Source organism: Fusarium oxysporum, chromosome 2, assembly GCF_000149955.1.
Source record: "Fusarium oxysporum f. sp. lycopersici 4287 chromosome 2, whole genome shotgun sequence".
In the NCBI taxonomy this organism is placed as follows: Eukaryota; Fungi; Ascomycota; class Sordariomycetes; order Hypocreales; family Nectriaceae; genus Fusarium; species Fusarium oxysporum.
This window is the reverse complement of record NC_030987.1, coordinates 759,196-784,424: the sequence shown is the minus strand read 5'-3', so window position 1 is coordinate 784,424 and position 25,229 is coordinate 759,196. Positions and strand designations below refer to the sequence as shown.

Genomic DNA, 25,229 nt, shown 5'->3' with positions numbered 1-25,229 from the left:
ACTTTTTGGAGGTCTGTTACCGTGGCTTTTTCCTTTCCTTTTCCAGAAGATGCCACTTTGTTCTTGACGAGGACCAACAGGCAACTATAACTTCATCTTTTCAGTACGGAACACTGTAGAAGTGATTCTATTCTACAAAGATACCATTAAATATTATCTCTCTTTTGTTTTATTGTACTTGAGAGATACTTCACCATGCCTAACCCCACCTCGCTCTTGGTGACCTTGACAGCTGCCTTTGCGGCTCTGCCAGAGGCTCAAGCTGCGATCTACACCAAGAACTCACCGGTTCTTCAGGTTAACGCTCGCAACTACGATAAGCTCATTGCAAAGTCCAACTACACCTCTGTAAGTCTCCCCCCCTCATAATTGACTATCGCCACTTACACATCATAGATTGTCGAGTTCTACGCCCCATGGTGCGGCCACTGTCAGAACCTCAAGCCCGCCTACGAAAAGGCCGCCAAGAACCTCGATGGTCTCGCTCAAGTCGCTGCCATTGACTGTGATGAGGAGTCCAACAAGCAGTTCTGCGGTGGCATGGGTGTTCAGGGCTTCCCCACTCTCAAGATCGTTCGTCCTGGAAAGAAGACTGGTAACCCTGTTGTTGAGGATTACCAGGGTCAACGAACTGCAGGTGCTATTCAAGAGGCTGTCATGAGCAAGATCAACAACCATGTTACGCGTGTGAGCGACAAGGATCTTGACTCTTTCCTCAAGGGTGATAAACCTAAGGCTATCCTCTTCACTTCAAAGGGAACGACTAGTGCTTTGATCCGAAGCATTGCCATTGACTTCCTTGATGTTATTTCGGTGGCCCAGATCCGTGATAAGGAGACAGCTGCGGTTAAGAAGTTTGGCATTGAGAAGTTCCCCGCTCTTGTTCTTATCCCCGGTGAAGGCAAGGATCCTATTGTCTACAACGGTGAGATGGCCAAGAAGGATATGGTCAAGTTTCTCTCACAGGCTGGAGAGCCTAACCCCATTCACGCCACTGGCAACACCAAGAGCTCAAAGCCCAAGAAGGCTGAGTCCAAGAGCGCCAAGAGTGCCAAGAAGAGCAAGGCTACCAAGGCTGCAAAGGAGGAGCCCGTTGATTCAAAGGAGTCTTCCACTGAGGCTGCTGAAGCAGTTCCCACTATCATTCCTATCTCTACTATCTCTAGTCTGGAGAAGCTCGCCGAGGAGTGTCTCGCTCCCAAGTCTCACACTTGTGTTCTTGTCTTCACTCCTGGTGAAGCTGGTGAGAAGGCAGTCGACTCACTTTCCCACCTCAACACCAAGTACGTCCACGGTGGTCGCAAGACATTCCCCATCATCGCTGTTCCCAGCGACAGCGACGCCGCTTCAACTCTTCCCAAGGCCCTTGGTCTCAAGAACGAGGTCAACCTGATCGCTATCAATACCCGCCGCAACTGGTGGCGCCAGTACGAAGGCGACTTTAGCCTCGCCAGCGTTGAGAACTGGATTGATGCTATCCGCATGGGCGAGGGTGCCAAGAAGAAGATCCCCGAGGGTGTTGTTGTCGAAAAGACTGAGGCTGCCGAGAAGTCAACTCAAGCTACTGACCCCGAGCCTGAGATCGAGACTGATGGTCCTAAGGAAGCCAAGACTGAGGTTGAGACCGAGGCTGAGATTGAGTCCGAGACTCCAGCCGAAGCTGAGGCCGAGGCAAAGACCCCTGAGCCCGAAGCTGAACCTGTTGCTGAGTCTGAAGCTGAGCCCAAGACCAAGGAGGAGATCAAGCACGAGGAGCTATAGAGGGAAACCCTTAAATCTTACAATTAGTCTGTGACTATAGCCTCGATAGCGAAGACATACCTGTCATATAGCAGATCAAACAAATAACTCCAAACACTTCTATGACCCAATGCACATGGTATCTAATCATCCAAATCCATCCCCATAGCATCGTTCTTCTCCACCGCACCCTCCTTCACCATCTCAGCACCCTTATCCTTAACAACCTGATCCAAGAACTGCTTTACCTGCTTACAACCATCCACACCGACGACCAACATTCCCTCCAACCTGCTAACCTGCACACGACTCTCGCATACGAGTACAGCAACCTGATCGGTATCACCTTGTGTCGCGACTGTCAAGAAGGGTAGTTCTTGCTCTTCTTGGTTGTTTAGATCAAGGAGAGGATCGGCTGTGTCGTCGCCCGCGGCGTATGTTGAGGTCGATCCTGCTGTGCAGGCGGCGATATAATCTGTCATTGGAATACCAGCGTCGATGAGGGCGAGGGTCGTTGCGTTGAGAAGAGCGGCGAGGAGGGATCCGTCTTGCGATAGAACGTGAAGCGAGATTGTGATGGAAGAGTGAGGAAACAGGTGTGTATGTAAATTCGAAGTAAACGCATTCGCAATCGTCGTTTCAATCTCTTGTATGCGCCTAAACAATTAGTTTCAAGTCTTCCACTGTACAGCAAGAAACTCAAACTCACTTGTCATTGCGCCCTCTCTTCTTTCGATCCACGCTCGAAAAACCCGCTACTACAACATTGACGTTGATAGCCGCTGTGTCGCGAGGAGCTTGCTGTCCACCACGTCTTTGAACCTGCTGCTCTGAAGGGCCTGTCACGATGCACATGACTTTTGTATGGCCCATTTCAAGATATGATGAACCGTCAGCAGCATCTTGAGTTCGGATTTGAGCATGCAGACGACGGAGTTCGTTCCATCTTCTTCCGTCGACGCGCAGGAGCGCTAATGAGTATGTTGACGTATCGAGAGGCATCTTGCGGTAATGAAGTATCTACTGTTACTTGGAGCTTTGCGCATCGCGAAATGCTGCTTGACCTTGATGGTGGGGGAAATTTTCAGATGTGGCTGAACTGTGGCTTGACTATCAGCTTTCGGATCATCCCAGCTTTCGGATTAATTACCGACCAATGAGGGGCCATCGGTTTTGGAAGAATTGATGACTACATTTCCGATATCCATTTACGGCGGCTTTACACATGCCCGAGATCAACACCAAGAACGGCACGGCTGAAGTGCCGGGTGATGTAATTGTCAACGCCCTAAATCCGGGAATTGTCCAATGACACTCGGATCTTTGCGACAGTTGAGTTTATTCCGTTTCCATTGCCATGATGCGCTGAACTTTCCTTATCGGAGAACGGAGTTAGCCAATCGCCAATGGAGGGAAATGCACCTTGAGCTAGATATGATGCATCGCTAGTGTAGACGCTTTTTGAGGTATGGGCGTTGAGGGCGTTATATATAAGTTGTTGCTTTCTCCTCGTTGAGGCTCTCATATCATCACAATCTCATCGATCAATTGATAAGTCTCAATTAAAAGTCAATTAAATATCAATCATGTCTTCTCTTCCCCAGACTTACAAGGCTTGTGTCCTCGACAAAGCCAACGCATCATGGACTCTCAGCGATGTCCCCCTCAAACACCCCTCCAAAGGCCAAATCCTCGCCAAGGTCCTCGCCTGCGGCGTCTGCTTCTCCGACGTAGCTCTCGGCACCGGTCACATGGGCGATGTCTTCCCCCGTGTGCCCGGCCATGAGATCATTGGCGACGTAGTCGAAGTCGGCGAAGGCGTTGAGAACTTTAAGAACGGCGACCGTGTCGGTGGACCTTGGCACGGTGGTCATGATCGAACTTGTCGACAGTGTCAGCGCGCTCAGTTCCAGATGTGCGATAACAAGGCTATTAATGGTGTGAGCCGTGATGGTGGGTTTGCGGAGTATGTGCTTTTGAGAGCGGAGGCTGTTGTTCGTGTTCCAAAGGAGATGGATGCTGCTGAGGCTGCTCCTCTCCTTTGCGCTGGTGTTACTGTATTCAATGGTATCCGCAAGTTGCATGTTGAGCAGGGAAATCTCGTTGCGGTTCAAGGTCTTGGTGGCCTTGGCCATTTGGCTGTTCAATACGCCAACAAGATGGGCTATGAAGTCGCTGTTCTTTCGTCAGGCGACGATAAGGCCGACTTTGCCAAACAACTCGGCGCTCATCACTATATCAACACCAAGAAGAGCGACCCAGCTGAAGAACTTACCAAGCTCGGTGGTGCAGCCATAATTGTCCAAACAGCACCTAACCCCAAGGCTGTGGCACCACTCGTCAATGGTCTCGCTGCCGAAGGCAAGCTACTTAGTCTTGCGCCTGTTGGCCCAGCAGAGATTGATACAATGTCACTGGTATTGAAGGGTGCAAGTGTTGTAGGCTGGCCTAGTGGTCATGCTCTCGATAGCGAGGAGGCTCTTCGCTTCTCCATGATTCATGGGGTGAAGTGCATGATTGAGAAGTATCCTTTAGATAAGGTGCAGGATGCAGTTGAGAGTCTCCAGGCTGGAAAGCCTCGGTTCAGGAACGTCTTGGTTATGCAGTAAAGTTTTGGAAGTGTTTGGGTTGGTTGTATAGTTGTAAAATGAGCAATGGTGTTGGCGGTTGTAGGACAGGCTAGGCGACGGTGAAGTTATATACTCTTGACATGAATGGAACACAATATTAAATTAACTTGGCCACATAATGCAACTGAGTATCTCGCTCTGATGAAACACCATTCCAACAGTAACCTCATATACAAGCTATAGAATGAAGCGTCATGTTATTACACAGAACCTAGGATGGGGGTACAGATACAGGGTAAATAGTGACCCAAACACATTGGCGCAAAACGATCGAGATAATACTGCCACTGTAGGGAATGTAATGTTTGGTTTGGATTAGATTTCAATTGTGCACCATAAAAGAAGTCACAAAGTCTTCGTGTAGACATCCACGATGTCCATGTTTGCGCTGTAGGTTTATGATTGCTGTTAATCATGCTTCGTAAGTTTGCCGTGTAAGCTGGGACAAATGCAGAATGCCTCTCTTACCAGGAGTTTGAGGCCTAAGCGTGCGATGCAAACTGAACTGATAGGGAATCAAATAAAAGCCTGAAAATTGAAAGGTGACATTATCGAAGACCACTATTTGTATACAAAGCAATGTTGAGCTGTTGTGCTTCTTTGGCTGTTTCTTGATGGATCTCCAGCAAAACACCAGCCCCGCAGTTTGGCGCTTCCAAAACTCAACATCTCCAACATCACTCATGAGACTCTTCCCCCTTCTCGCCCGCCCGCAACGACTCCCTCTTCTGTTCTCAAAAATCTCACTTCGTCACATTCACAAAATGTCTCGAAAACCACCCCAATTGCCCCCCTCATTCACAACAACGCCCTCCGCCATCCTCTCCCAGACATCCTCCCTCATTTCATCAACCGCCGCCCTCGAAGACGCCCTCTCATCAACCCTCACGCCATCAACAGCAACATTTTCCAACCTACTCACTCCCATGCTGAACGATGATCACGCGGTATCTAAACAAACCCTCATCATTCGTCTCTTCAGCTCTGTATCAGAGGATAAAGATCTCCGCGATGCGTCCCGTACAGCAGAGGAAATGCTTCTTAAAGCCAATTCTGAAGCCCTCATGAGGAGAGATATCGCTGCTCTTGTTAAAGCTGTTTATGAAAAGCATCAGAATGGGGGGGAGAAGTTGGAAGAGGAAGATGCGTATACTTTGTTCAAGACGCATAGAGCGTATCAGAACACAGGGGCAGGCATTGAGGATGACGATGTGAGGGAACAGTACAAGGCTGCTGTACAGGAACGAAATGAAGTTCTCGTTGCAGCGCGCAAGACGATTAGTGAATCCGACGAGGGTATATTCTTTACACGGGAACAACTCAACGGTGTACCAACCTCTATTCTCGACGCAATGAAGACCAATGACGACGGGCACCTCAAAGCAACCTTCAAAAAGGGCCACATGATCTCAATCATGAAACACGCCACCAGTGCTCGCACACGCAAAGCATACAACATCGCAAAAGAAAGCCGTTTTCCCGAGAACGTAATCCGCCTTGAGCGCGCGGTTGAGCTACGCAACAGCACAGCGCGAATGCTAGGCTTCAAAACCCATGCCGAGCTCAAAATGCAAGATAAAATGGCAAAGAGTGTTGAGAGCGTCATGGAAATGCTGAACAAACTAAGAACAGAGTTAAAACCTCTCGCAGATGAAGAAATGATGACGTTGTTTGACAGTAAAAAGGCTTACATTCGAGATAACGGCACGGATGAGGATGGAGAGGATATGAAGAGGTTGAATGCATGGGACTGGGCGTTCTATGCGAGGATTCTGGAGAAGGAGAGATATTCTGTTGATTCACTTCTCATCTCGGAATATTTTGAGGTTAACCATAGTTTGGAGGGCATGTTGAAGATCTTTGAGGAGATCTTCGGGATGGTATTTATACCTACCGATGCGCCTGTTTGGCAGAAGGATGTCACTGTCTACGAAGCTTGGAATGCTGAGGACCAAGGTGGTGAGTTTCTTGGGTATCTATACCTCGATCTTTATGCACGAGAGGGGAAGTACGCTGGTGCGCATAGCTCTCTCATCCAACCTGTAGGTCCCCCAAGCACAGCTAACGGAATTATTTACTGACGGTTTCAGGGTTTTGTAACATCGGAGAACACACGCCATTATCCCTCTTCATCACTAATAACATCCCTCCTCCACACGCCCTCCCAGCCAACTCTCCTCTTACACTCCGAGCTAAAGACAATGTTTCACGAACTCGGCCACGCAATCCACAAACTCGTGACACACACCAACCACCAACATGGCTGCGCGCGCGATTTCGTCGAGATCCCCAGCATTCTTCTCGAGAACTGGATCTGGGTTCCCTCCGTGCTCCAACGCCTGGGCAAACACTACTCGTACTTATCCTCCGAGTACCTAACCTTCTGGAACGCTAAGAACGAGGGTGAAAGGCCGGGTGAGGTGCTACCGGAGAAGTTAGCGCAGGACATTGCAAGGACGAAACATGTTAATGGTGCGCATGCGATGCTGTATCAGGTGTTTTTGGCGCTGTTTGATCTTACGATTCATAATGCTGGGGAGGGAGGGGCTGTTGATACGACAAGGTTGTGGAATGAGAGTAAGACGGAGATCATGGGGTTGGGAAGGGTGGATAGTATCGGACAGGCGTCGTTTGCGCATCCGTTTAGGGCGTACGATGCTGCGTATTTTACTTATGCCTTGTAAGTCATCACGGCGAGAGTCGTGGGATGTTGCTAACGAGTCGCAGATCAAAGGTGTATGCGACCGACGTATGGGTTAGCCACTTCAAAGCTGATCCAATGGATAAGACTACTGGTCTACGATATCGCGAGCTTGTTCTTCAACCAGGAGGAAGTCAACCTGAGCTCAAAAGCCTCAGCAACTTTCTCGGTCGCGAACCCAACGACAGGGCATACTACGGCGAAGTCACCAGCACACCAGGAACAAAATCGTCAGTATTGTAAATGTATTAGAGTGCAATATTATCCAACGCTTATATGCAAAAGAGGGTATCATGACAAGATCTATCGTATATCATACTCGCTCAATGCACCAGTCTCATCCTAGGAAACGGCGCAGCCTCAACATCAACGACAACCAATCCCTTCTCGTCCAGTGAAGCTCCGACATCTGTGATCGGCGTGATCTTTCTCGTGTGTGCAACTTCTTGGCGACTGACGCGGCCTTCGTCGCGAGGGATCCACAAGACGGGTTTTTGCATCCAGAGCTCAGGAGGCCAGTAATTAGATAGCTTCTCGTCTCCAGAGTAATCTGCGTCGGCGAGTTCTTCGAAGGGAATTAGTTTTCGCAAGGCGATAAAGTCTTCGTAGATCTCGGGGTGGAAGAATCGCTGGATGAAGGACGGTGGTTGATCCGGGTTCGACCTATCGCCGGGGAGAATCCATCTGTCCAAGAACTTCTTAACTCCTGACTCTTGCACCTCTTTCTTCAATTGCTCTTTAGTGCTTGACTTTATCCACTCAGTGGCCATCAATCTCAGACCACCTGCGCCCTCAACGGCCCTCGAGCTCTGTGGTCCCTCGTGTAGTTGATCGTCTTCGTCATCTGTCGGCACGTCCTCGAATTCTTCTTCGCCAAAGTTCTGTTCCGTATCGAAGTAACTGGCAGCAGTCCCGCCATTGGCCTCTCCTGACTCCGCGGCTGCTTGAAGCTTTGCCTCCGCTTCAGCTCTCTCCTGCTCCTGTAGTTCTTCCTCCAATGCCAATGTTTGTGGCAGATTCTGCAGCAGAGGCGATATCGAGTCTCTCAAGGACATGTGTACGATGACAGTGAATATCAGGAAGATGAGCATCAACACCATAGGCGGGAAGGCAAAATTGATGGCAAAGAGACCAATCATGCAGATTTCGGCCAAGTAAAGTCCTGTGATGAGCTGCATCAGGGCGGTGGGATAAAACAAGCCCATGCTATCCATTTCCGAGTCGAAGACGTAAAGAATGTTGTATCGGTAGATGAGGCGCGTAAAGGCCATTCCGGCGCATGCGAAGAGGAGGATCAGTGGAGCGATAACTGTGTAAGAGAAGGCTAGGCATGTTAGCATGGAAGGGGATGATTTGCTGCACGACTTACCAATGCACGCCATGTTTGTGTAGATGGGAAAGATGCCACCCCAGCGAGGAGGGCGAAGGTTGTACCAAACATTGAAGCGAGTTCTGGGATTCTGCACAACTCTACCGAATGCGTGATGTCGGATCAGCTCGAAGATGTGTAGGAGACCGGTAGCTCCAATGGCCAGACACTGGACAAGGATATATGACAGGTAGAAGTTTGACGCCTTGGGGAGGTTTGTCGCGAGCAGACTGGGCGTCGACATTGGTTGCTGGATAATCTGCATGGTCGTAGCGGAAGCGGCCGATGTCAATGTCGTGATCAAAAAGACTTGCACTACTTGGAAAGCAAAGTAGACCTTTTGGGTGAACAATTCGACCAGTACTAAAGAGGGAATCCCTGCTTGGACACCACAAACTAGGAGAGTTAGTAGATGGTAACAAGGGAGCGGCAATAGTAGACTTACATCTCAGCATTGCGGGGACAAGCGACATCCAGAATGACAGAGCGATGGCAGGGATGAAACCTTGAAGGAAGCCGAGGATAGGACTGGGCAATAGCTTGATCCATTTAAGGAACACGATGCCACTCAGAAATTTGATGTTGGACACAATACCGATCATGGCAGACGGGATAGACCAAAAGATGATTGCAACGGCAATGAGGGCCATGATGAGCAAACGCCGAATGATGCGCTCCCACCAGCGCATGCGAAGAGCACTCCAAACCACCTCATTTGGTCGAACGCCCAAAAGACGAGGAGCGAGCTGAAGAGGCCGATGATGAGCGACGACTTGGTGTGCAGCTTGTGCAGCTTCCTGCGTATCGAACTCGATGAATGCAGCAGGGAGTGTCTGTCCATCACCACGGCGAACCTGACGTCGAAGCTTGAAGATCTCGAGGTTCAATTCCTTCAGCTTCATGCGACACCATCGAATAGTGTCGACTCGTCGAAAGAAGTTGTGCAGTGGACGGTGGTGGGGCCTGGCTGTCACGGAAAGCCATTGAGCGGCGACTGATCCTCGTACATCGGGGAGATCTGGGTTGAGCCCGTAGGGGTGGACGTATTCGGGGTCTTCGGCGGACTTTTCGAGTATATCGTGGGCGTTGTGGCTGATCTTAGTTCTTTCGGATACCTCAGGTGTAGACTTGTGCTCCTGGATTCTTCCCTGCTCGTTCTCTTGTACGTGAGTTTCCGATGTCTCGACACGTCGCGGGGAGCTCGTACGGGGCTCCTCGCTGCTGGGTTCAGTTCTCCATGAAGAACTCGAATCTCCAGAAGATGGTTCAGCGCAAGGTTCGGCGGAGGATGCAGTTGATGGTGGATTCTTGCCGAGTTGCTTCTTTCGAGCCATGTTTGCCTTCTTGATTAGTGCAATCTCTGCCTTTTCCAGGCGCCTGGCCGTTTGTTCTCTTTCCTCCACCAATTTGACAAGAGCCTTGGCAGTTCGTGGGATCCAGACTCGTTTTACTGAGTCGCCATAGAGTTTCCGCAACCGAGCTTCGTCGAGGTATCGCTCAGGGATGGAGGTGATGAGTACTGTCCTGGATGATAGCCGCTTGGCATAATGAGGAGACGAGAGGTAAGCTTGACGAATGCCGACATAGTAGAAGCACTCTCGAACAACGGTGAAGAGGATAAAGCCTGATCAATTAGCGGTGCCATTGAGCGCTGTTGTTTAAGCACTTACCAAAGAACAAGTAGGCAACAGCGACATGGGCAAACATGCGCTTTTTGTTCTCAATCATACCAATTGTCAACATGTCCAATTGGGTGAGTTTCTTGCCTCCAGTAAGGTGGACAGGAAAGAGAATTGGCCAAGCAATCAGCATGCCCACAAGGAACGTGTTTCGCAGAACCTTGAGGTATCGCAAAAAGAAAAATCCATCGAGAGAGCCATGATTAAGCACGAAAGTATCCGGTGTTTTGAAGAATGGCTTGATCCAGTTGAACCAGCCATTGGGAAGTGGCGGTATGGGCGTGCTACAAGGCTGTCAGCAGTGATCGAGAGCTGAGAGATTTGCTGCTTACTGAGGGGAACGCAAGCTGGGTATCGCTCGAGGAGAGTAGACTCGGTGGCATTTCACGCGAAAAACTGAAAAGAACAAGATGCAAACCACACAGTAGATGATGACGGGTATAAATGTTCCACCAAGAGATTGCAGTGATGACGATTTTGAAGCATTGTTGGAGCTCAGAGTACCGCCACTGGAACCATCTCGCGTGGAACCAACCCGAGAGTCATCGCCCTCCTGGAGTAGACGCTGGTCAGCCACTTGAAGTGGAAATAGAGTTAGAGTTGACGAAAAACCTAACTTACCACTGGTAGCTCAAACGCTCTCGCGAGAAGGGAATGCCAATTGGCGGCCATGTTCGACTGGCGCGAATGAAGATCAATGGATAGAGAATGGAGTCAGGCTCAGATTAGCTTCGAGATAACGATGAGAATGCGTCGCCGCATCGTTCGTTACCTCGCAACGAAACTTGTGAGTGTCAAGATCACAGACATGGATGAATATATCGTTCCGCTGCGAGGAGAGATCTATCAAGAGGCGGAGATGATCGAGATGAAGTCGTCGAGGTGACGTTGAAAGTGGGATGTTTCTCTGTGTCCGTGTCCCTTCGGGTGAACAAAAAGTGGGTGGGCTACCTCTGGAAAGACGGCATTGGAGAGAGGAGGAGGCGACGGGACAGGGAGTCTTGTAGCGATCATTGCGGCGCAGTAAGCCCAATCTTTTTAGGGACCTGTCAACCCCATTGACAGCCTGAAGCTTCCAGGGAAGGTATGGGTACTCGAATTTCCTATTCTGTCCTCCTACATCGGCAGTCATTTATCGCATCGGGCTCTTGGCGAATTAGCCGATGGTGGCTTTGTCTTTGTCTCAACTGAAGAAATTCGCGATGAAGAGAAGGGGGGAATTTTAGATTTCGCTGTAAGGGTCTTGATGCATCAACGAGAGCCAATCAATGCTTTATCGGAGAACACAGCCTGTGACAGGGGGGGTCGAGTCTAGACCACAGGTTTACGAATTCCCCACGTATTGCAGATCCAAATATCACAAACCCTTGTTTTCAGCTCGGATATCCAGATGACCTTATGGGTCATAGAATAGTGACGTTTTCTCTTCTATAACCAAGGATTGTGGCCCCTCGGTTACAACGAATCGTGGTGATCGACTCAGAGATTTTCACTCGGATATGCCCGTTTAGGGGGTTCCGCTTATTCGGCCTTTATCCCGCGGGACTCACATCTTGATCCCTGCCAGTCGAGACATGGTCTGAGCGGATAAAGTTTAGCCTCAACGTCGGGTCTTCCGACTTGACGACGGTTTGACACGAATGGCATCGGAGGAAAATACATGATAGGTATAGTTGATCTGTCACTTTGATACGTTATTACCGGTGAAACATGCAGAAAAGAGCCTCCTAGTCCTGTTTCGATCTAACGCCAAGGATAAAACGGTTACGCCAGGGAACTTGGTAGAAAAGCCGTGTCAACTGAACCAGCTGTTTCCAAGATAGAGTTTTGATCACGACCAACAGCTGTGACACAAGGATCATTCTTGGAAACTGGTAGAACCTAAGCGAGGCATCTTGCAGCCTCAACTGCAAGATCATCCCTCCAATAGCGTGCCCAAGTTCCATTACTGACTGCTCACTCGGCAATACGGGTCAAGCAGGCCTTGATTTCAGTTACCACCGAATCAGCTATTTGGTACCTCCTTTTCAAATGCAGGAACAGCAGCTACCCGATTAGGGACGGCCTTGCGAGGTGAGAAGAAAAGGCTGAATCAAGGTCTCCGGAAAAGGGGTTCCGGGACAGAGCCTGACGAGAATGTTCTGACTACGAAGACAAACTTGAAAAGCCATGGCCAAGTCACAGGAGCATCCCTTGTTATTTCATGCAGTTGATCAACAGATCAGACGAAGTTTATCGTGCTTGATCTGTGATTGCTGCAGCCCTGCCGAGCTTGGAATCTGTTGGGGACGAAGTTATTCTAAATGGGTAACTCAGATCATAGACTATGCTTCGCGTGGGTAAATATTCAACCGAGAGATATCATTGTTGTTGAAAGAGATAGTTGTAATATCGGATGAGATAATTCCATACTTTTGAAATCTCTTTTGTTGGTTTATTTGCATCATTGTCGTTTCCGTATAAACTCGGAATGACAAAGCCTCGCTGCCTGGATGTCTGCCTCCACCTTGTCACTTCTCCCTGAGTTTCTGTATCTCGAAATGGCTTGGTCGAATTTCCTGGCATGCATTACATCCTTCTCTCTTCTCCTCACATCATCCTCTCGGCCGAATCCCGGACAGCATACCAAGGGGAGGGCAAGTTTGAAAACTCGAGACAACAACCCTTGACGAGTAAATTCTTGGATGAGTTTAGGACAGGTTGCTGATTTGGCAGGTATGTCGTTACTTTCGTCCCTTGGATTCAACGGTCTGAAGCCTTTTGTTGCTTGGAGACACGAGGGAATTACGGTTTACCGTTCGCTGCACGACGTGAGTTCCGATTTTTAGAAGAAATCTACTTAGGAGGTAAATCGAAAGAAATTCATGATCTTTTATTGAGCGACCGTTTATTATCAGTCCCCTTCGAATCTAGGTTAGACAAAACGAGGCTTCGCCAAACCCCTCAACATCCATCATCGCCACAGCCTCACCTCTATCAAACTTTCCACGAACGACCAATCCGATTCATCACCACGATAAATAAAGTCAGACTTTGACTTTGGTGCGCCAAATACACTCCCAGCCCTGAATAAAGAACACATCACCATCTACATATTATTCCCCTCACCATGGCCGAACCAACTTTCTCTCGTCCTCACCACCCCCGCCGACTTTGCCCATGGAAAATATGCGCTCACTGGCTTTGCCAGTTGAACCAGCCAGCGTGCCGGCTCAGAAACAAGCCCCGGATCGCCAGTTCCTCATGTTTCCATACCTCCACCAAGATGTCAGACTCTTAATCTGGGAGGCAGCACTGCGTCCGCGGCCGTCGAAGAACTACAATGCGGTACATAGCTTTCGAGTGAACTTTTGGGAGGCCGAGGATCCGAGGTCACACGAGATGAGTGACGTTGGTCACAAGAGTCCGCAAATCTTTGGATATCGAGTCATGGAGGAGCTGGAGAGTCAGAAGATGGCAAACGCGCTCGAAGCCATGTCAAATTGCTCTGAGGAGCTGAAATCTGTGGTTCATTGGGACTACGGGATGTGGAAAGCTTGTGTTGAGTCTAGATGGGTCATTAGCCGACGGTTTCGACAGAAGCAATGGCAAGAACTGAAGATGATCGTCTTGGAGGACCTGCAAACCGCACCCGAAAAGATTCACGAGCCTTACACGATAGAGAGGGCGTGGCAGAAGGAGAACAAGTTGATGAAGAACGGCGGCCGGGAAAGTATAAGCCAATGGTACAGAGACTTCGTATCGGTAGTCAACATAGACGGCATGTTCAACAACATTGTTGCGACTCATCCGGCGAGAGATCTCTTCATGATCCAAGATGAACGATGGATGTCTGAATGTACACGCCTAGCCACGGTCAGAGAACAAGAGAACAACGCCATTAAGCTCTTTCGGGAGAACGCCATCTCCGCGACAAGCAACGGCTTTCCCATCATGGGAAACATCGGCTTCGTGTACGATAGATCCTGGTCCAATGGTATCACGCGAAACGACCCGCGTCCCACGACATTGATGGAGCAGAGATCCAGGAATAACCCAAGAGGCAACTTCCTGCTCCTGCTGCACCTCTGCGTCGTGCGGATGTTGAGGCTGCGACTTTGGCTCATCGATGAGGAATACGACCCGTGCCACACATGCAAGACGAAGGAAGATGCCGAAGAGGAGGTCGACGAGGAGAAGAGGGATCGAAAGGTGTTCTACCGCTATGGGGAGGAGGATCTGGTCGAGGTTGATATCAAGCCCAATGTGATGTGGGTGACGGTCGAGAATGTGAGGTGTATTCTTGCTAGTTCATGCGGATTTGTCCAATACCTCAGCAGCGATCGCATTGTTGGCAATCCTGCGTTCAACCCAGATCCTAGGGCTAAGCCTTTCGATGTTTGGAAATGTGTTGGTGTTCTTGCGCCGAGGTCTAGGACTCCTTATTGAGTGATTGAAGGTGGAAGGGGTGTTTGTCGTTGGGGCTTCGTCGAGGGGTTGGGAGAACTGAGACCTGCTGCGCCAAAGGGCCAAGTAGGCAAGTCAAAGAGTCAGTTCAAGTGATCCTAAATCATGCTCAACTTACCTAAGCTTTATGTCCCTTTGGACTAAAGTCCTCAGCTTTATGCTATCCCTGAGGGCTGCTCCTCATCGCAGCCAAGTCCCCAACGCTGTCAGAGGAGACGACCGAAAGAAGAAAGTAAACAAGCATAGAAGTAAACCAGATGGCAGTAGATACTCATACTCTTGTTTGGCTGCAACCGTCTCGGCGTCCATTGAGGCTCCAGTGTCTGTGCTGAGTGAAGCCTTCAGAGCCCACAAAAGAAGCTCAAAGAGGTCTCGAGATGCGTCTGACGATGGCTTTGGATAAAAAAACGTCATAAGTACGTTAACTGAGAGAGGTTTTCGTTGATATACCTTGCAAAAGTATGATCATTAAGTATAGTTCTTGAATTGTGTTTAAGTGGTGTGTCTCTGTCATAAGCTTTGGTACAAGAAGTATGGACAGCGTTTCACGCTCAACACTGCGAGCCGGCTGCCTGGAAGCTGCATAGATCACCAAGAAATAACTGTTTGCCTTTTTATTCTACCCCTAAAACTTAATAAAACTCTGTTCGGTAATATTCGTTTTCCTCCTTCATCCTCCGCTATTTCTGCTTGTAACTTCCCATCAACTTTCGTCATGGACGCGCGACAGGACTACCACCGGGAAGCCTCGATTGAGAACGGTATGGCTCTCACCGTAGAGAGGCTCTTATCTGAAGCTAGTAACCAGCGAAACCGTCATTACGCGGGGACACCTGAGCGCCCCTTTAGTGAGGAACCAGATGGACAAGAAGACAGTTCAAACGACGAAGTGAACCTTGGTGACGATAAGAACCTTGACGATGAAGGTGACGAGTATGCTCGTGACATGCTTGATGATCCCTCTGACGGAGAGTCAGTCTTCCAACCTGGGGAAGACTCCGAGGAATCAGACGATCCAGACGACGAAATGAACCTTGATGGAGCACATGACACGGATCTTCAAGATATGCTTGATGACCTTTCTGACGGGATATCAGACTTCGAGCTTGGAGAAGACGCAGAGGAGTATCAGCTCAATGGGGAATCAGATACCCAAGACAACATCTCAGACGACGAAATGACCGTTGACGACGAAACCGATGAGGATCTTGAAGGCATGTTTGACCCTCTTTCTGATGGCCCATCAGATGACGAACATGGCGAAGAGACAGAGCAGCAGGATCAACAAAACGCCGCCCCGGGAAGACCCTGCGACACAAGCGTCTGCGCAAACAGAAACGAAGGAATGCATCTGCTGCGAGGAAATGTTCCCGATCATGACAGTCCAACAGGTGCCATGCGAGCATGACTATTGCTGTCCATGCCTCATCAGAACGTTCGAACTATCCCTTACGTCCCCTTGGCACTTCCCCCCAGATTGCTGCGATGAAGAGATCCCCCTCAGACTCATCGAACAGCATCTACCTGAGAATGTCGTACAGCGGTATCGCGAGAAATTGGTTGAGCACGAGACAAGGGATCGAACTTATTGCAGCAACCGTCAATGCCTCAAGTTCATTCCACCCAAGAACATTTCCGACTCTGGTGAGCCGTGCTACAGGGACGAGGAGCAGTGCCCTGCTTGCAACGAGATCACTTGCACCAATTGCAAGAACAAGGCGCATACCGGCGCCTGTGAGCAGCAGGTTGAGAGGGCCCAGGCCTTGGCTCTCGCGGAGAGCGAAGGCTGGAAGCGATGTGCACGCTGCGGCCACCTCATCGAGCGGAATGGTGGCTGCACACATCTGGGTAAGTCTCCAAACATGTCCGCCAACCCTTTTCACATTTACTGACTTATATCTCGTAGTGTGTCTCTGCGGTCATGAGTTCTGCTACATCTGCGGTGAAGAATATGGGGGATGCGAGTGTCAATAGGGGAGCATTCCTGCCCTTCAACAACACCAACTTGATGCTCCTCCACCACCGCCGCAGCCTGCTCCGGCAGCTCCCAACGCTAACCGTCGGCTCCCCGCTGTGTTGTGCGACCACGACTGGCAGAGAGTGGAGGGCCCAGCCAACTGTAGAGTGTGCCGTGTGGGAATACACCTCTACACTTTTGAGTGTATTGCCTGCTCCGTTCGTGTTTGCCATGGCTGCCGAGACCGCGCTGTTGCTCAGATAAACGACTGGTTGGAGCATTATTACAATGAATAGAGTGGGAGATTTGGTCCCGTATAGGCTCGGAGGAGTCCTGGGTGTTGCAGCATATTCGTCTGCAACTTGGAGATGGTATGGGTGATGGAAAGGCTGGGGCTGAGGGTAGTAAGGAGCTGCCCGGAGCTTATAGACGTCGCCCCCGTTGGAGTTTTGTAATAGTACTGTATGAATACAATAATAGGAAATGTCTTCCTGTATTATGTTCTGTGTGGTGATTATAAGCTCTCTAAAAAAAACCTTTCCTGGGCTATTATGTGTGTAGTTGGTATGCTCCCGAATTGTGTTTTTGAGAGTGTTATTTTGAGTTAATAGGCCTGATAGCTGATGCTTGCATCGCGCAATTGACCTCACTTTAAGCTATTAGTCACATACCTAACTGCAAATAACACAATTAGCTCATTACTTAGACATTTTACTATAACACCTAGCCAATTACTACAGCATAAGTCTTATTTCTTCCTCTCAAGGGTGTGGCATGGGAACCATAATGAACAAATTAGATAACTTCTCAGCAGATTTAGTATATGAGGGTGTTCCCAGGGTGCATACTTGACGCCAAACGATGAATTATAAAAGAATAATCCGGTAGGTAAAGGGTAGACTGAACTTAAGCTCATCTAAGTAGTCGCTAGGATGGTTGAGGATGTTGCATTGCGCGGCAGAAGCAGAACTACAGCATATATTGATGCAAAAGACAAAGATCCTAATCCAACTCTTCGTAATTTTCGTGTCCAAAAAGCCTCAGAAAGCGTTTAGAGGAGAACACATGGTACACGACCCCAGGTGGATGCCCACCAAGGCCGAGCAAGTTGTGATTGAAGCATCGAGGAATTCTCAGCTTCTCAAAATACCACCGCAGACCAAACGGAGCAACCTGGATACATTGTTAGAGCGCAATGAAAATATTTGTCACCAGTCAGGCCGCAAAGAAAACAATATCTGATGCGACGCTTACCGCACAAGCTCATGTAATGACAAGGCCGTGTCAAAGTTTGTCATGCAACGGGAACACATCGTGAGACAAAGGTGCCAAGCTAGACTTTTGTAGATAATTTGTCGTTTAAACTCATTCAATCTGGCCTCTAAAATCTTAAAAAAAAAAAAAAAGAACAAGGAAAGAGGTCTCGTTTGTCACAAAGATAATACAGGGTGCTTCACATGGATTGGTAGAAGGTATCAGACCACCTTGGCTGTTGCTTCTAGAAAACTGACTTCCATATGGTGCATACACTGTCCATCCCAGAAATACATAGGCGGAGGTAAGAGAACACTTCGTCAGGTTCAGTATAGCAAGGCCTTTCATAACTTACATTCGACACCAAACATCAGCATAAAAGGTCCCAGTCAAATAGGAAACAACTTAAATACAAAACTCATCGACATTCTTTCTATCTTACAGCCTACGATATCTACTCTTGACAAAGACAGAGCACACTGGATCACACAAGACCACCCTCCATCGTCGCGACCTTCTCCCACCATCATGACTGCTTTCCAACACCAGCACATCATCATCACTCATCATCGTCGCACCATGGCACACCCTACCATTTCCACCAACTCATCAACACATCCCATAGCCTTTCCGTCGTCAATGTAGAAACATCAATGGGAGAATATTCCCCGCTTGTTACCACAATGCTTGCAAACTGAATACTTGCAGCGTGTGCATTGCCACAGGAACGCAGGCAGCATGTGCTGACAGTCAAAGCATCGACCCGACAACTTCACTTGCTTCATCAATGGGTGCTGGCAAGCTCCATTCTGGGTCTCGGTACAACGTGTTCCATTGTTGCGTTCGAAAATGCCCCCAAACTGCTTTCGTTGTCCTCGAAAGGGTGCAACCTGAGGTTGAGCAGTCTGAAAAGATGACGCTTTGACGATAGCCTCGCCCTTTTCACGGCGCTGACGGCCATCCCACCAGTCGCATTTGCAGGCCGCTCTGCTGTTGTTGCATTGGTAGCAACAGTCAGGGCAATCTATGAAGAGGGGTTGTTAGCCTGGTACGGGATGCAACAGAATGTTACTCACACAAGCCCTTTTCAATAACCTTGTGACACAAGTGACACTTAGTCTCATTATAGGCTTCTTCTGCACCAAATCCACTGAAGGAGTACTCCGTTTTCTCCTCGATCGAAAGCGAGGGAAGAGAGGGAAGAGAAGGAAGCGACTTCTCACCCCGTTCACCGACACCACCCTGTTCACCGACATCAGACGCCACAAATTTCTTCCACAGGAAATCGTACAAAGTATTCTTCTCGAAGAAAGAAGAGTTGATGTCAACGGGGATTGGAATTTTGCAACAGACAGGAGGGAAAGGAGTAGGCCCATGGATTGAAGCCTTGACCATGTCATTGAGACAATCAGCACAATACTGATGGTTGCAAGCGCATGTGATGACATTTTCAACACAGTCATTGGCACATTTGAAGCACTTGACAACATTGTCATCCTCGTGAACACTGGCTGGAGGTGTAACTGTGTCGTCACCGGTAATGGATATAGCTGCGCACTGTGCCCCAGCAGCGACAGTTAACCCATCATCGGGGGCCGAAGTAGTTCCCTTGGTGGAGAAGGGGATGTCTTCGGAGGTCTTCACCGGAAGCTCGGTCCCAGACTCGACAGAGTGGTCGGTGGTAGGGTTAACATCGAGCGCGACATTGCCACTCTCAACCTCTTCAACCTCCTTAGCGAAAGTGCTTGTAGGAGGGAAACCATCCGCAATAGTAATCGGGATAGTGCCGGCAGGAGTGGGATCCTCATCAAAAGAAATAAGGTCCTCATCAACCTCATCGTGGTGGAGGTGAGTCGTTGGTGCTGGGGATGCAGCCTCAATGCGGACACTTTCGACATCGTGGGTAGCCGAGTCCTTTGAAGGGGTCCCATGTTCTGCCTCTCGGGAAGAAATTGACTGACTGGAACTCTGGGCCTGGGCTTCAATTATGTGACCCACATCCGTTTGGGAGAGGAAAGCAAGAGCAGTTTCCGTGACCTTTGAGACCTTGCTATTGTTTGAGTGGACAGTCTCCAACTCCGAGAGGATCTTCGGAGGAGCACCAACATTGTCATCGGAATAGATGTCAGAGAGGCTATCATCTCGAGCTGGTATAATATTAGTAAGGAAATTAGTTTACACAGGCAGATCGTGCTTTACCTCGAAGAGCGGCATCAAGACGGGCGAAAGCATTCTGATATGCGATCTCCACAGAACTGGCAGCAGGAGTAACACGAGGAGGGGTGGTCATAACGTCGCTGGCAGAGTCGGAAGAAGAGGCAATAGTGGCAGTAGTGGAGTCAGTCAAATGGGGCTCCTAGGCATCCTCTTCGACGTTGTCCGACTGTCCGTCTACGCGAAACTCGTCTAAGGAAGCCAGTCAGTGATGTGATGATCTGGGTGCGTTGATATTGCTTACCCGTGGTGCCAGCAGCAGCGGTAACGGGTCCATAGACCTGGCGAGTAGGTGCCGTGGCAGAAGGAGATGTAGCGCGAAGCTCTTCGAGATCATACTCGGCGGCAAAAAAGCCTTTGTTTACACGAGCATTGATAGCCTCTTCGTTGAACACTACGCCCCCTACGGTAATAAGTTCTAAGTGGGGACGAATAGCCTCCAAGTCGTGGATGTAAGGTGGCCAGACATCTTGCTCTGGGTACTGTGCCTTGAACGCAATGAGTTCTTCAAGCTGCACCCGCGCAACAAGCTGCAGAGTTGCGTCGTGCGCGAAAGCCATGACGGCAACGGTGACGGAACAAGTGGAGAAATGGAGTCAAGTGACAGTGAAGAATGGAAGGAAAGATGAGGAGAAAACGGGATGAAAGTTTGGTGAAGTGTTGTGTTTGTTTGTAGATGAGGAAGATGTGAACGTTGAAGTGAGAAGGCGGAAGAAGGTTGGGGAGGAGAAAAAGAAGAAGAGGGGAAGAAGAAGGCTACCTTAGCCCAGTCCGTTGTCGGGGGAATTAAAAGAAGGTGCGGATGGGCCAGGGCAAGGCAGCCTCAGGCTTACCATTGACTTGAGGTATGAGCTCAAGCGTGCCCCCTGGAGGGACCCCGAGAGGGAACTCGCCCGGTCGCGGCAGTGTCGAGGAGGCACTGGGCTCAAAACCACTAGAATGCAAGGGTATCGACGCATTTTCGGATATGGAGTGCTTGATATAGGGATATAGATGTTAAAAGAGTGATAATATATATCTTGAGTGTATATAAAAGGGGGATATGTTGGAGGATCGAGGTTTGACCATGCTGCTGGATATTATCTACACGAGATGTCCCCCTAACTAGCACAGACAACACACAATAATAGATCTATTGCCTAGAGGCCTTCGATATACAAACAGCATTGATACCCATTCATTCTTATTCACGCTGTATAACTAAGGTACCTATCTATTGTTGCAGAAAGCCTCATAGAGATTGCCAAACAACCTCGAGCAAGAATCCATTATAATGGGACCTGAATCTGATAAAGAGCACCCTAAACCTATGCTAAATTACCTAAACCTTTTCATTGCTTAGAATCGAGGCCCTAAGATTTGCCTTTCCTAGCTTCGAATAATGAAGCCGTACTCGCAGCAAACATCTAACATATTTCGGTCACTTAAAGTAGTCAAAACATCCATTTCCCTATCAAAAAACCTTTGAGTCCCGTTTTACTATACATGTGATCAAGCTAAGCATGTCTCAGCCCTCCCGCAATTTTGTTGCTTTTCCTTACGCCTTTTCCGAATCAGTTACAGTCCCCTCAAGTCATCATCGTCTTCAACGCCATCCCCAACGTCAGGACAGAATGATCCTCACCCATAACCCCTGGAGGTTTCTTATCCAACCCCATCAGTCCATAAACAGCCAACTGCGCCGACCTAACCGAATACTCCATCGTAAACGTCACCTCCCTCTCAATCTCAACAAACTGTCCCATCAAACCCAAGTTCTTGCTTCCATCAGGTATAACCTTTGGTCGATCGCCCTTCTTCCGTGTCAAGAATGGACTTCCGATTAACGGCATCAGGCAGGGAATTGTGATGGATCGCTCAAGGGTTGGTTGCAGGGGAAAGGCCATGAGGTGAAGAAGCTCGGTGAGGATTTCGGCGCCTGTGCATTCGAGCATGGGTTTTCTAACATAGCGGCCTTGTTGGTCTGGGAAGAGGCCGTAGCCCCAGAATACGAAGACATCGTCCGGTTGATCCCTTACGTATGGTTGTTGAGGGATGGTGAGGGAGAGCATCCAGGGACAGTCGCGGAAGGTTATTAATGGTACAGCTCCTGTTAGTGTGCCGGTCCAGGTACGTAAGTGCTCAAAGAATGCTGGGTCGCGAAGCGTGACGGTGAAGGAGAGCCATGTTGACTTTGAAGGTCGGTCGAAGAATGCTTCTGGGTTACCAAATGTCTTTGGGCGGTCGAGCGCAAGTCTATCCCAGAAGGTCCACGAGGGGTCGAGTTCGTGCGGTGCTGAATCGCGAAGCTCCATCGTCGGCGGCGGTTGGTCATTTGTGCCGTAACCCATTCCAGATGTGAGAGAGCCGAGTGTGAGAAGGACAAGGTCATCAGGCCCCGTTTTTATCAAGACATGCTTGCTGTCTTGGTATGTTTTCAGCGCAGACACTCTGAAGTCGGATCCGATGTCCTCAATCTCCAGACCGCTAACTTGAATGCCTACACAGGTCAGCGTTATCCCTTCGAACGAAAACCGGAACTTACCGTGCCGAAACTCAACATTCATCGCCTTCAGATGCTGCATTAATGGCTTAATAATTGCCTCAAAGTCCTCCTCAGGAGCCTGTTCCACGCCAGATAGTGTCCCCATGTTGGGAAACTCGTGCAACATCCTATGCAGGCACCGCCTGAACTCAACAGCACTACACCAGGGATGGAACCGATTGAGCGATGACCATAAGTCCCAAAAGTTCGTCTCGAAGAAGTCCGGTTCGAACAGAGCCTGGATCTCAAGGCCCTCCAGCTCCTCCTCCGTCTCGAGAACAACTCTCATCAAGTCACATTGGTTCTTGACACTCAAACCCATTGTGCTCACATCAACCGCTTCAGGCTTCTCATTTCCATGGTCATCAATGACCTGCCTCACCAATCTCGTTCCTGAAGCGCCCAATTTTCTCCTTGCTTGGTTGAATCGGTGTAATTTGGCGGCCAGTGTCTCGCCCTCAAAGTCCGACGGTACCTTCTCCAACATCCCATACAAGCAATGATAAGTGAGACTCATCTTGCGAATCGCAGATACTCGATACCCTGTGTCCCATGATGGCTTCGAAAACGTTGCCATTGATCCACCAGCTTTCGCCGATGCCTCGAGAATGTGGATATGATCACCCGGGACCTTCGCATCTTCGATCAGAAAGACCGCGGCGGCAATAGATGCAATACCGCCGCCGACAAGCCACACATGAGGACCCTTCGCATCGGCGTCATTAGTGCTCTCCGGGCTGTTGCTGAGGCTAATAACCCCGTTGTTCTCATCGGGCGAATTTTCGTGTTTGTCATCCATCCTCAATTCCGCAGTTGCAAAATGTCGTTCGATTTGGCTTATTCTAGACCAGGGATTGTCGTGATCGCTGCAAGCGAGGAAGGATCCTTGCGAAGAAAGACACGCATGTAATTGGTAAGAATCCTTTTGCTTTTTTATCTTTCGACAGGTCTAGCTTTTACTAGCTTCTTTAGAGAGGGAAAAGAACAAAATCGATCGAGTTTATCTGGGGAAGAAGGGAGATCACGAGAGAATGGCGAAATTTTTATAACTGGGCTGGGCGTCATTCAGCACGAACCCTTTCACGGCCCGGCCCATCCATTACAAGAGACACATATATGATGACTTATCACGTACATTGGCGCCTCTCTTTCTAGATCTTGTTTGAGACTTTTTTTTTCAGCCTCAGGTTGTGGACAAATGAAATGCTGGTGTTATGAAATATGGGAGCATCGTACGATGTCTGGTTGGCGTGATACCGGGTGGACCGGGCAGCCATCGGAAGCGGACCGCTGATTGTGACGGAGGATGAAGGATTGACCTCCGGAAGACGCCGGCCCTTCAAGAATTGATGTATTGTGTCATCAACAGTCTGTATATGCGGTGAGCTATTGTCTATGATATTTTGAGATATCCCATACATCAATTGATGGACTGTGACATTTATTGTCATGGTTCTGTTGACGTCTCAACAGTTACGCAAAGATCATATCATGAAAACTCAATGGCCAATGCACCCTTGGGTCTCGGCCTCCGTAGGCCGTTGAGCTGCCCCTCAGGGAGTAAGAAAACTTGGGACCTCTATATCCTAAGCGACAAAAAGATTCAGGTAAGTTTAGTATAACTTTGTGGGTCTTTAGAGTAGTTGATTTTTGACACCCTTACTGAAAGTCAGAAGTTTTCTTGCTCCTTGAGGCCGCTGTAGCGCAATGGGACTTTACGTCCAGAAATGGCTGCTATCACTCAGCAGTTGCGTTTTTAAAACATGCTTATTTTGTAGGTCCTTTTAGGTTCGAAATGTTATAACGGGAAGAGTTAGCTTTGATGCATGATGACAGCAAGAAAGTCTCTGTCACGGCGTCGCTTGGCCTCCGGCTTCAACCACACAAGACGTCTTAGACTCATGGCTCAATTGGCGCTCTTCATTGTTCGGAAGACGCAAATAAATACTGGCCGAAAAAAATAACAGGAGAATATCCGTCAATTCAATGATATGACAATCATCTTTCGGACCTCAGGGTCTACGGCCCCGCAAACAACCCTCCGGAGGGTGGACCTTCAACGGCCGGGTCAGGGTTTAACCACAACAATGGTCTCCTCTTTCAGAGACGATTCTTGCATCATAAACAACGTACACAAGTTTGACAATTCTCCGCGAAGCAAAAACGCCGAAGTTTGTACATCATTGTGTCGTGGTTTGCGCAGATCCGATGCACTGAGCCGTGAGTTACCGGCGTCAATGTCGGATGGTTAATGAGATATTGCAACCTGAAATGTTTCATGCTTGTTCGAGGCAAGCGATGGATTATTTGTTGCAGTGACTTCATGTTAGACGATGATCGACGAGCAACACTCGCTAGGCTACAGATGAGTTTGGTGGGAAGACATGAGCACATCGCTTTGGCCCTTCAGACTCTCAAAGTCATGGCCACAAGACGTCTTCACCATCAAGCAAGTTTGCTATGACAGAGATCACGTTTCTTTCTCGGCGTAGTGATAGCCTCGTAATAATAGCCCGTATGAGTTCCCAGAATTAAGTACGGCTAAAGTCGTTGCGCAGTAAGATTGATCAGAATATGCAGGTTCAGCAGATCAAATGGTTCCCCTCTGCCCCCAAACAAGAGTCCAACATCTCTCGGCATTTGTGAGACCAGAAAATAATGGCGCATCATAGCCGAATGCGGCTCAACGTCAAAGCCAATAGCCAGTCCCTCTTC

At 49.1% G+C, this 25,229-nt stretch overlaps 11 protein-coding genes across 19 annotated transcripts; 6 read left to right on the top strand and 5 right to left on the bottom strand.

Moving 5' to 3' along the window:
- Positions 1 to 42: 42 nt before the first annotated feature.
- On the top strand, positions 43 to 2,496 carry FOXG_05843 (protein disulfide-isomerase). The gene is made up of 2 exons (XM_018384291.1): positions 43 to 348; positions 397 to 2,496. Exons 1-2 carry the CDS (start codon positions 196 to 198, stop codon positions 1,759 to 1,761), a joined length of 1,518 nt encoding a protein of 505 aa, XP_018241355.1. The 5' UTR covers positions 43 to 195; the 3' UTR covers positions 1,762 to 2,496.
- Positions 52 to 4,484, bottom strand: FOXG_05842 (uncharacterized protein). Of its 2 annotated transcripts, XM_018384290.1 has the most exons (3): positions 2,450 to 2,806; positions 1,822 to 2,397; positions 52 to 1,770 (listed from the first exon to the last, which is right to left on the bottom strand). In XM_018384290.1, the coding sequence occupies exons 1-2, from the start codon at positions 2,740 to 2,742 to the stop codon at positions 1,884 to 1,886; spliced, it is 807 nt and encodes a 268-aa protein (XP_018241353.1). In that variant the 5' UTR covers positions 2,743 to 2,806; the 3' UTR covers positions 52 to 1,770; positions 1,822 to 1,883. The 2 variants fall into 2 exon arrangements, with proteins under 2 accessions (XP_018241353.1, XP_018241352.1); XM_018384289.1 differs by having other exon boundaries at positions 112 to 2,397; positions 2,450 to 4,484.
- On the top strand, positions 2,928 to 4,476 carry FOXG_05841 (uncharacterized protein). The gene has a single exon (XM_018384288.1). The coding sequence runs from the start codon at positions 3,327 to 3,329 to the stop codon at positions 4,347 to 4,349; it is 1,023 nt and encodes a 340-aa protein (XP_018241354.1). The 5' UTR covers positions 2,928 to 3,326; the 3' UTR covers positions 4,350 to 4,476.
- A 478-nt stretch (positions 4,485 to 4,962) lies between the features above and the next one.
- On the top strand, positions 4,963 to 8,463 carry FOXG_05840 (uncharacterized protein; the record flags this gene model as incomplete). 2 transcript variants are annotated; one of them, XM_018384286.1, is made up of 4 exons in its annotated part: positions 4,985 to 6,412; positions 6,461 to 7,050; positions 7,098 to 7,301; positions 7,357 to 8,068. In XM_018384286.1, 4 exons carry the CDS (start codon positions 4,985 to 4,987, stop codon positions 7,415 to 7,417), a joined length of 2,283 nt encoding a protein of 760 aa, XP_018241350.1. In that variant the 3' UTR covers positions 7,418 to 8,068. The 2 variants fall into 2 exon arrangements, with proteins under 2 accessions (XP_018241351.1, XP_018241350.1); XM_018384287.1 differs by having other exon boundaries at positions 4,963 to 6,412; positions 7,098 to 8,463.
- On the bottom strand, positions 6,471 to 11,345 carry FOXG_05839 (uncharacterized protein). 4 transcript variants are annotated; one of them, XM_018384283.1, is made up of 6 exons: positions 10,741 to 11,345; positions 10,452 to 10,672; positions 10,111 to 10,403; positions 8,886 to 10,064; positions 8,441 to 8,836; positions 6,471 to 8,395 (listed from the first exon to the last, which is right to left on the bottom strand). In XM_018384283.1, the coding sequence occupies exons 1-6, from the start codon at positions 10,789 to 10,791 to the stop codon at positions 7,395 to 7,397; spliced, it is 3,141 nt and encodes a 1,046-aa protein (XP_018241347.1). In that variant the 5' UTR covers positions 10,792 to 11,345; the 3' UTR covers positions 6,471 to 7,394. The 4 variants fall into 4 exon arrangements, with proteins under 4 accessions (XP_018241347.1, XP_018241346.1, XP_018241349.1 ...); XM_018384282.1 differs by having other exon boundaries at positions 7,212 to 8,836; positions 10,741 to 11,300; XM_018384285.1 differs by having other exon boundaries at positions 7,212 to 8,395; positions 10,452 to 11,203.
- Positions 11,346 to 12,091: 746 nt separating this feature from the next.
- Positions 12,092 to 15,148, top strand: FOXG_05838 (uncharacterized protein). 2 transcript variants are annotated; one of them, XM_018384281.1, is made up of 2 exons: positions 12,092 to 12,834; positions 12,893 to 15,148. In XM_018384281.1, exon 2 carries the CDS (start codon positions 13,279 to 13,281, stop codon positions 14,545 to 14,547), a length of 1,269 nt encoding a protein of 422 aa, XP_018241345.1. In that variant the 5' UTR covers positions 12,092 to 12,834; positions 12,893 to 13,278; the 3' UTR covers positions 14,548 to 15,148. The 2 variants fall into 2 exon arrangements, with proteins under 2 accessions (XP_018241345.1, XP_018241344.1); XM_018384280.1 differs by having other exon boundaries at positions 12,092 to 15,148.
- Positions 15,149 to 15,280: 132 nt separating this feature from the next.
- Positions 15,281 to 16,539, top strand: FOXG_05837 (uncharacterized protein; the record flags this gene model as incomplete). The annotated part of the gene is made up of 3 exons (XM_018384279.1): positions 15,281 to 15,886; positions 15,957 to 16,413; positions 16,472 to 16,539. The coding sequence occupies 3 exons, from the start codon at positions 15,281 to 15,283 to the stop codon at positions 16,537 to 16,539; spliced, it is 1,131 nt and encodes a 376-aa protein (XP_018241343.1).
- A 1,887-nt stretch (positions 16,540 to 18,426) lies between these two features.
- Positions 18,427 to 20,066, bottom strand: FOXG_05836 (uncharacterized protein; the record flags this gene model as incomplete). Its single annotated transcript, XM_018384278.1, has 3 exons — positions 18,427 to 18,800; positions 18,853 to 19,923; positions 19,976 to 20,066. 3 exons carry the CDS (start codon positions 20,064 to 20,066, stop codon positions 18,427 to 18,429), a joined length of 1,536 nt encoding a protein of 511 aa, XP_018241342.1.
- Positions 20,067 to 20,132: 66 nt separating this feature from the next.
- Positions 20,133 to 20,550, bottom strand: FOXG_05835 (uncharacterized protein; the record flags this gene model as incomplete). Its single annotated transcript, XM_018384277.1, has 2 exons — positions 20,133 to 20,182; positions 20,235 to 20,550. 2 exons carry the CDS (start codon positions 20,548 to 20,550, stop codon positions 20,133 to 20,135), a joined length of 366 nt encoding a protein of 121 aa, XP_018241341.1.
- Positions 20,551 to 21,160: 610 nt separating this feature from the next.
- FOXG_05834 (myosin-crossreactive antigen) lies at positions 21,161 to 24,094 on the bottom strand. Of its 3 annotated transcripts, none has more exons than XM_018384275.1 (3): positions 23,934 to 24,002; positions 22,515 to 23,884; positions 21,161 to 22,469 (listed from the first exon to the last, which is right to left on the bottom strand). In XM_018384275.1, the coding sequence occupies exons 2-3, from the start codon at positions 23,311 to 23,313 to the stop codon at positions 21,559 to 21,561; spliced, it is 1,710 nt and encodes a 569-aa protein (XP_018241339.1). In that variant the 5' UTR covers positions 23,314 to 23,884; positions 23,934 to 24,002; the 3' UTR covers positions 21,161 to 21,558. The 3 variants fall into 3 exon arrangements, with proteins under 3 accessions (XP_018241339.1, XP_018241340.1, XP_018241338.1); XM_018384276.1 differs by lacking the exon at positions 23,934 to 24,002 and having other exon boundaries at positions 22,515 to 23,568; positions 23,650 to 23,682; XM_018384274.1 differs by having other exon boundaries at positions 22,515 to 24,094.
- Positions 23,333 to 24,217, top strand: FOXG_19130 (uncharacterized protein; the record flags this gene model as incomplete). Its single annotated transcript, XM_018399313.1, has 2 exons — positions 23,333 to 24,121; positions 24,188 to 24,217. Exons 1-2 carry the CDS (start codon positions 23,942 to 23,944, stop codon positions 24,215 to 24,217), a joined length of 210 nt encoding a protein of 69 aa, XP_018241337.1. The 5' UTR covers positions 23,333 to 23,941.
- Between the last annotated feature and the right edge of the window lie 1,012 nt (positions 24,218 to 25,229).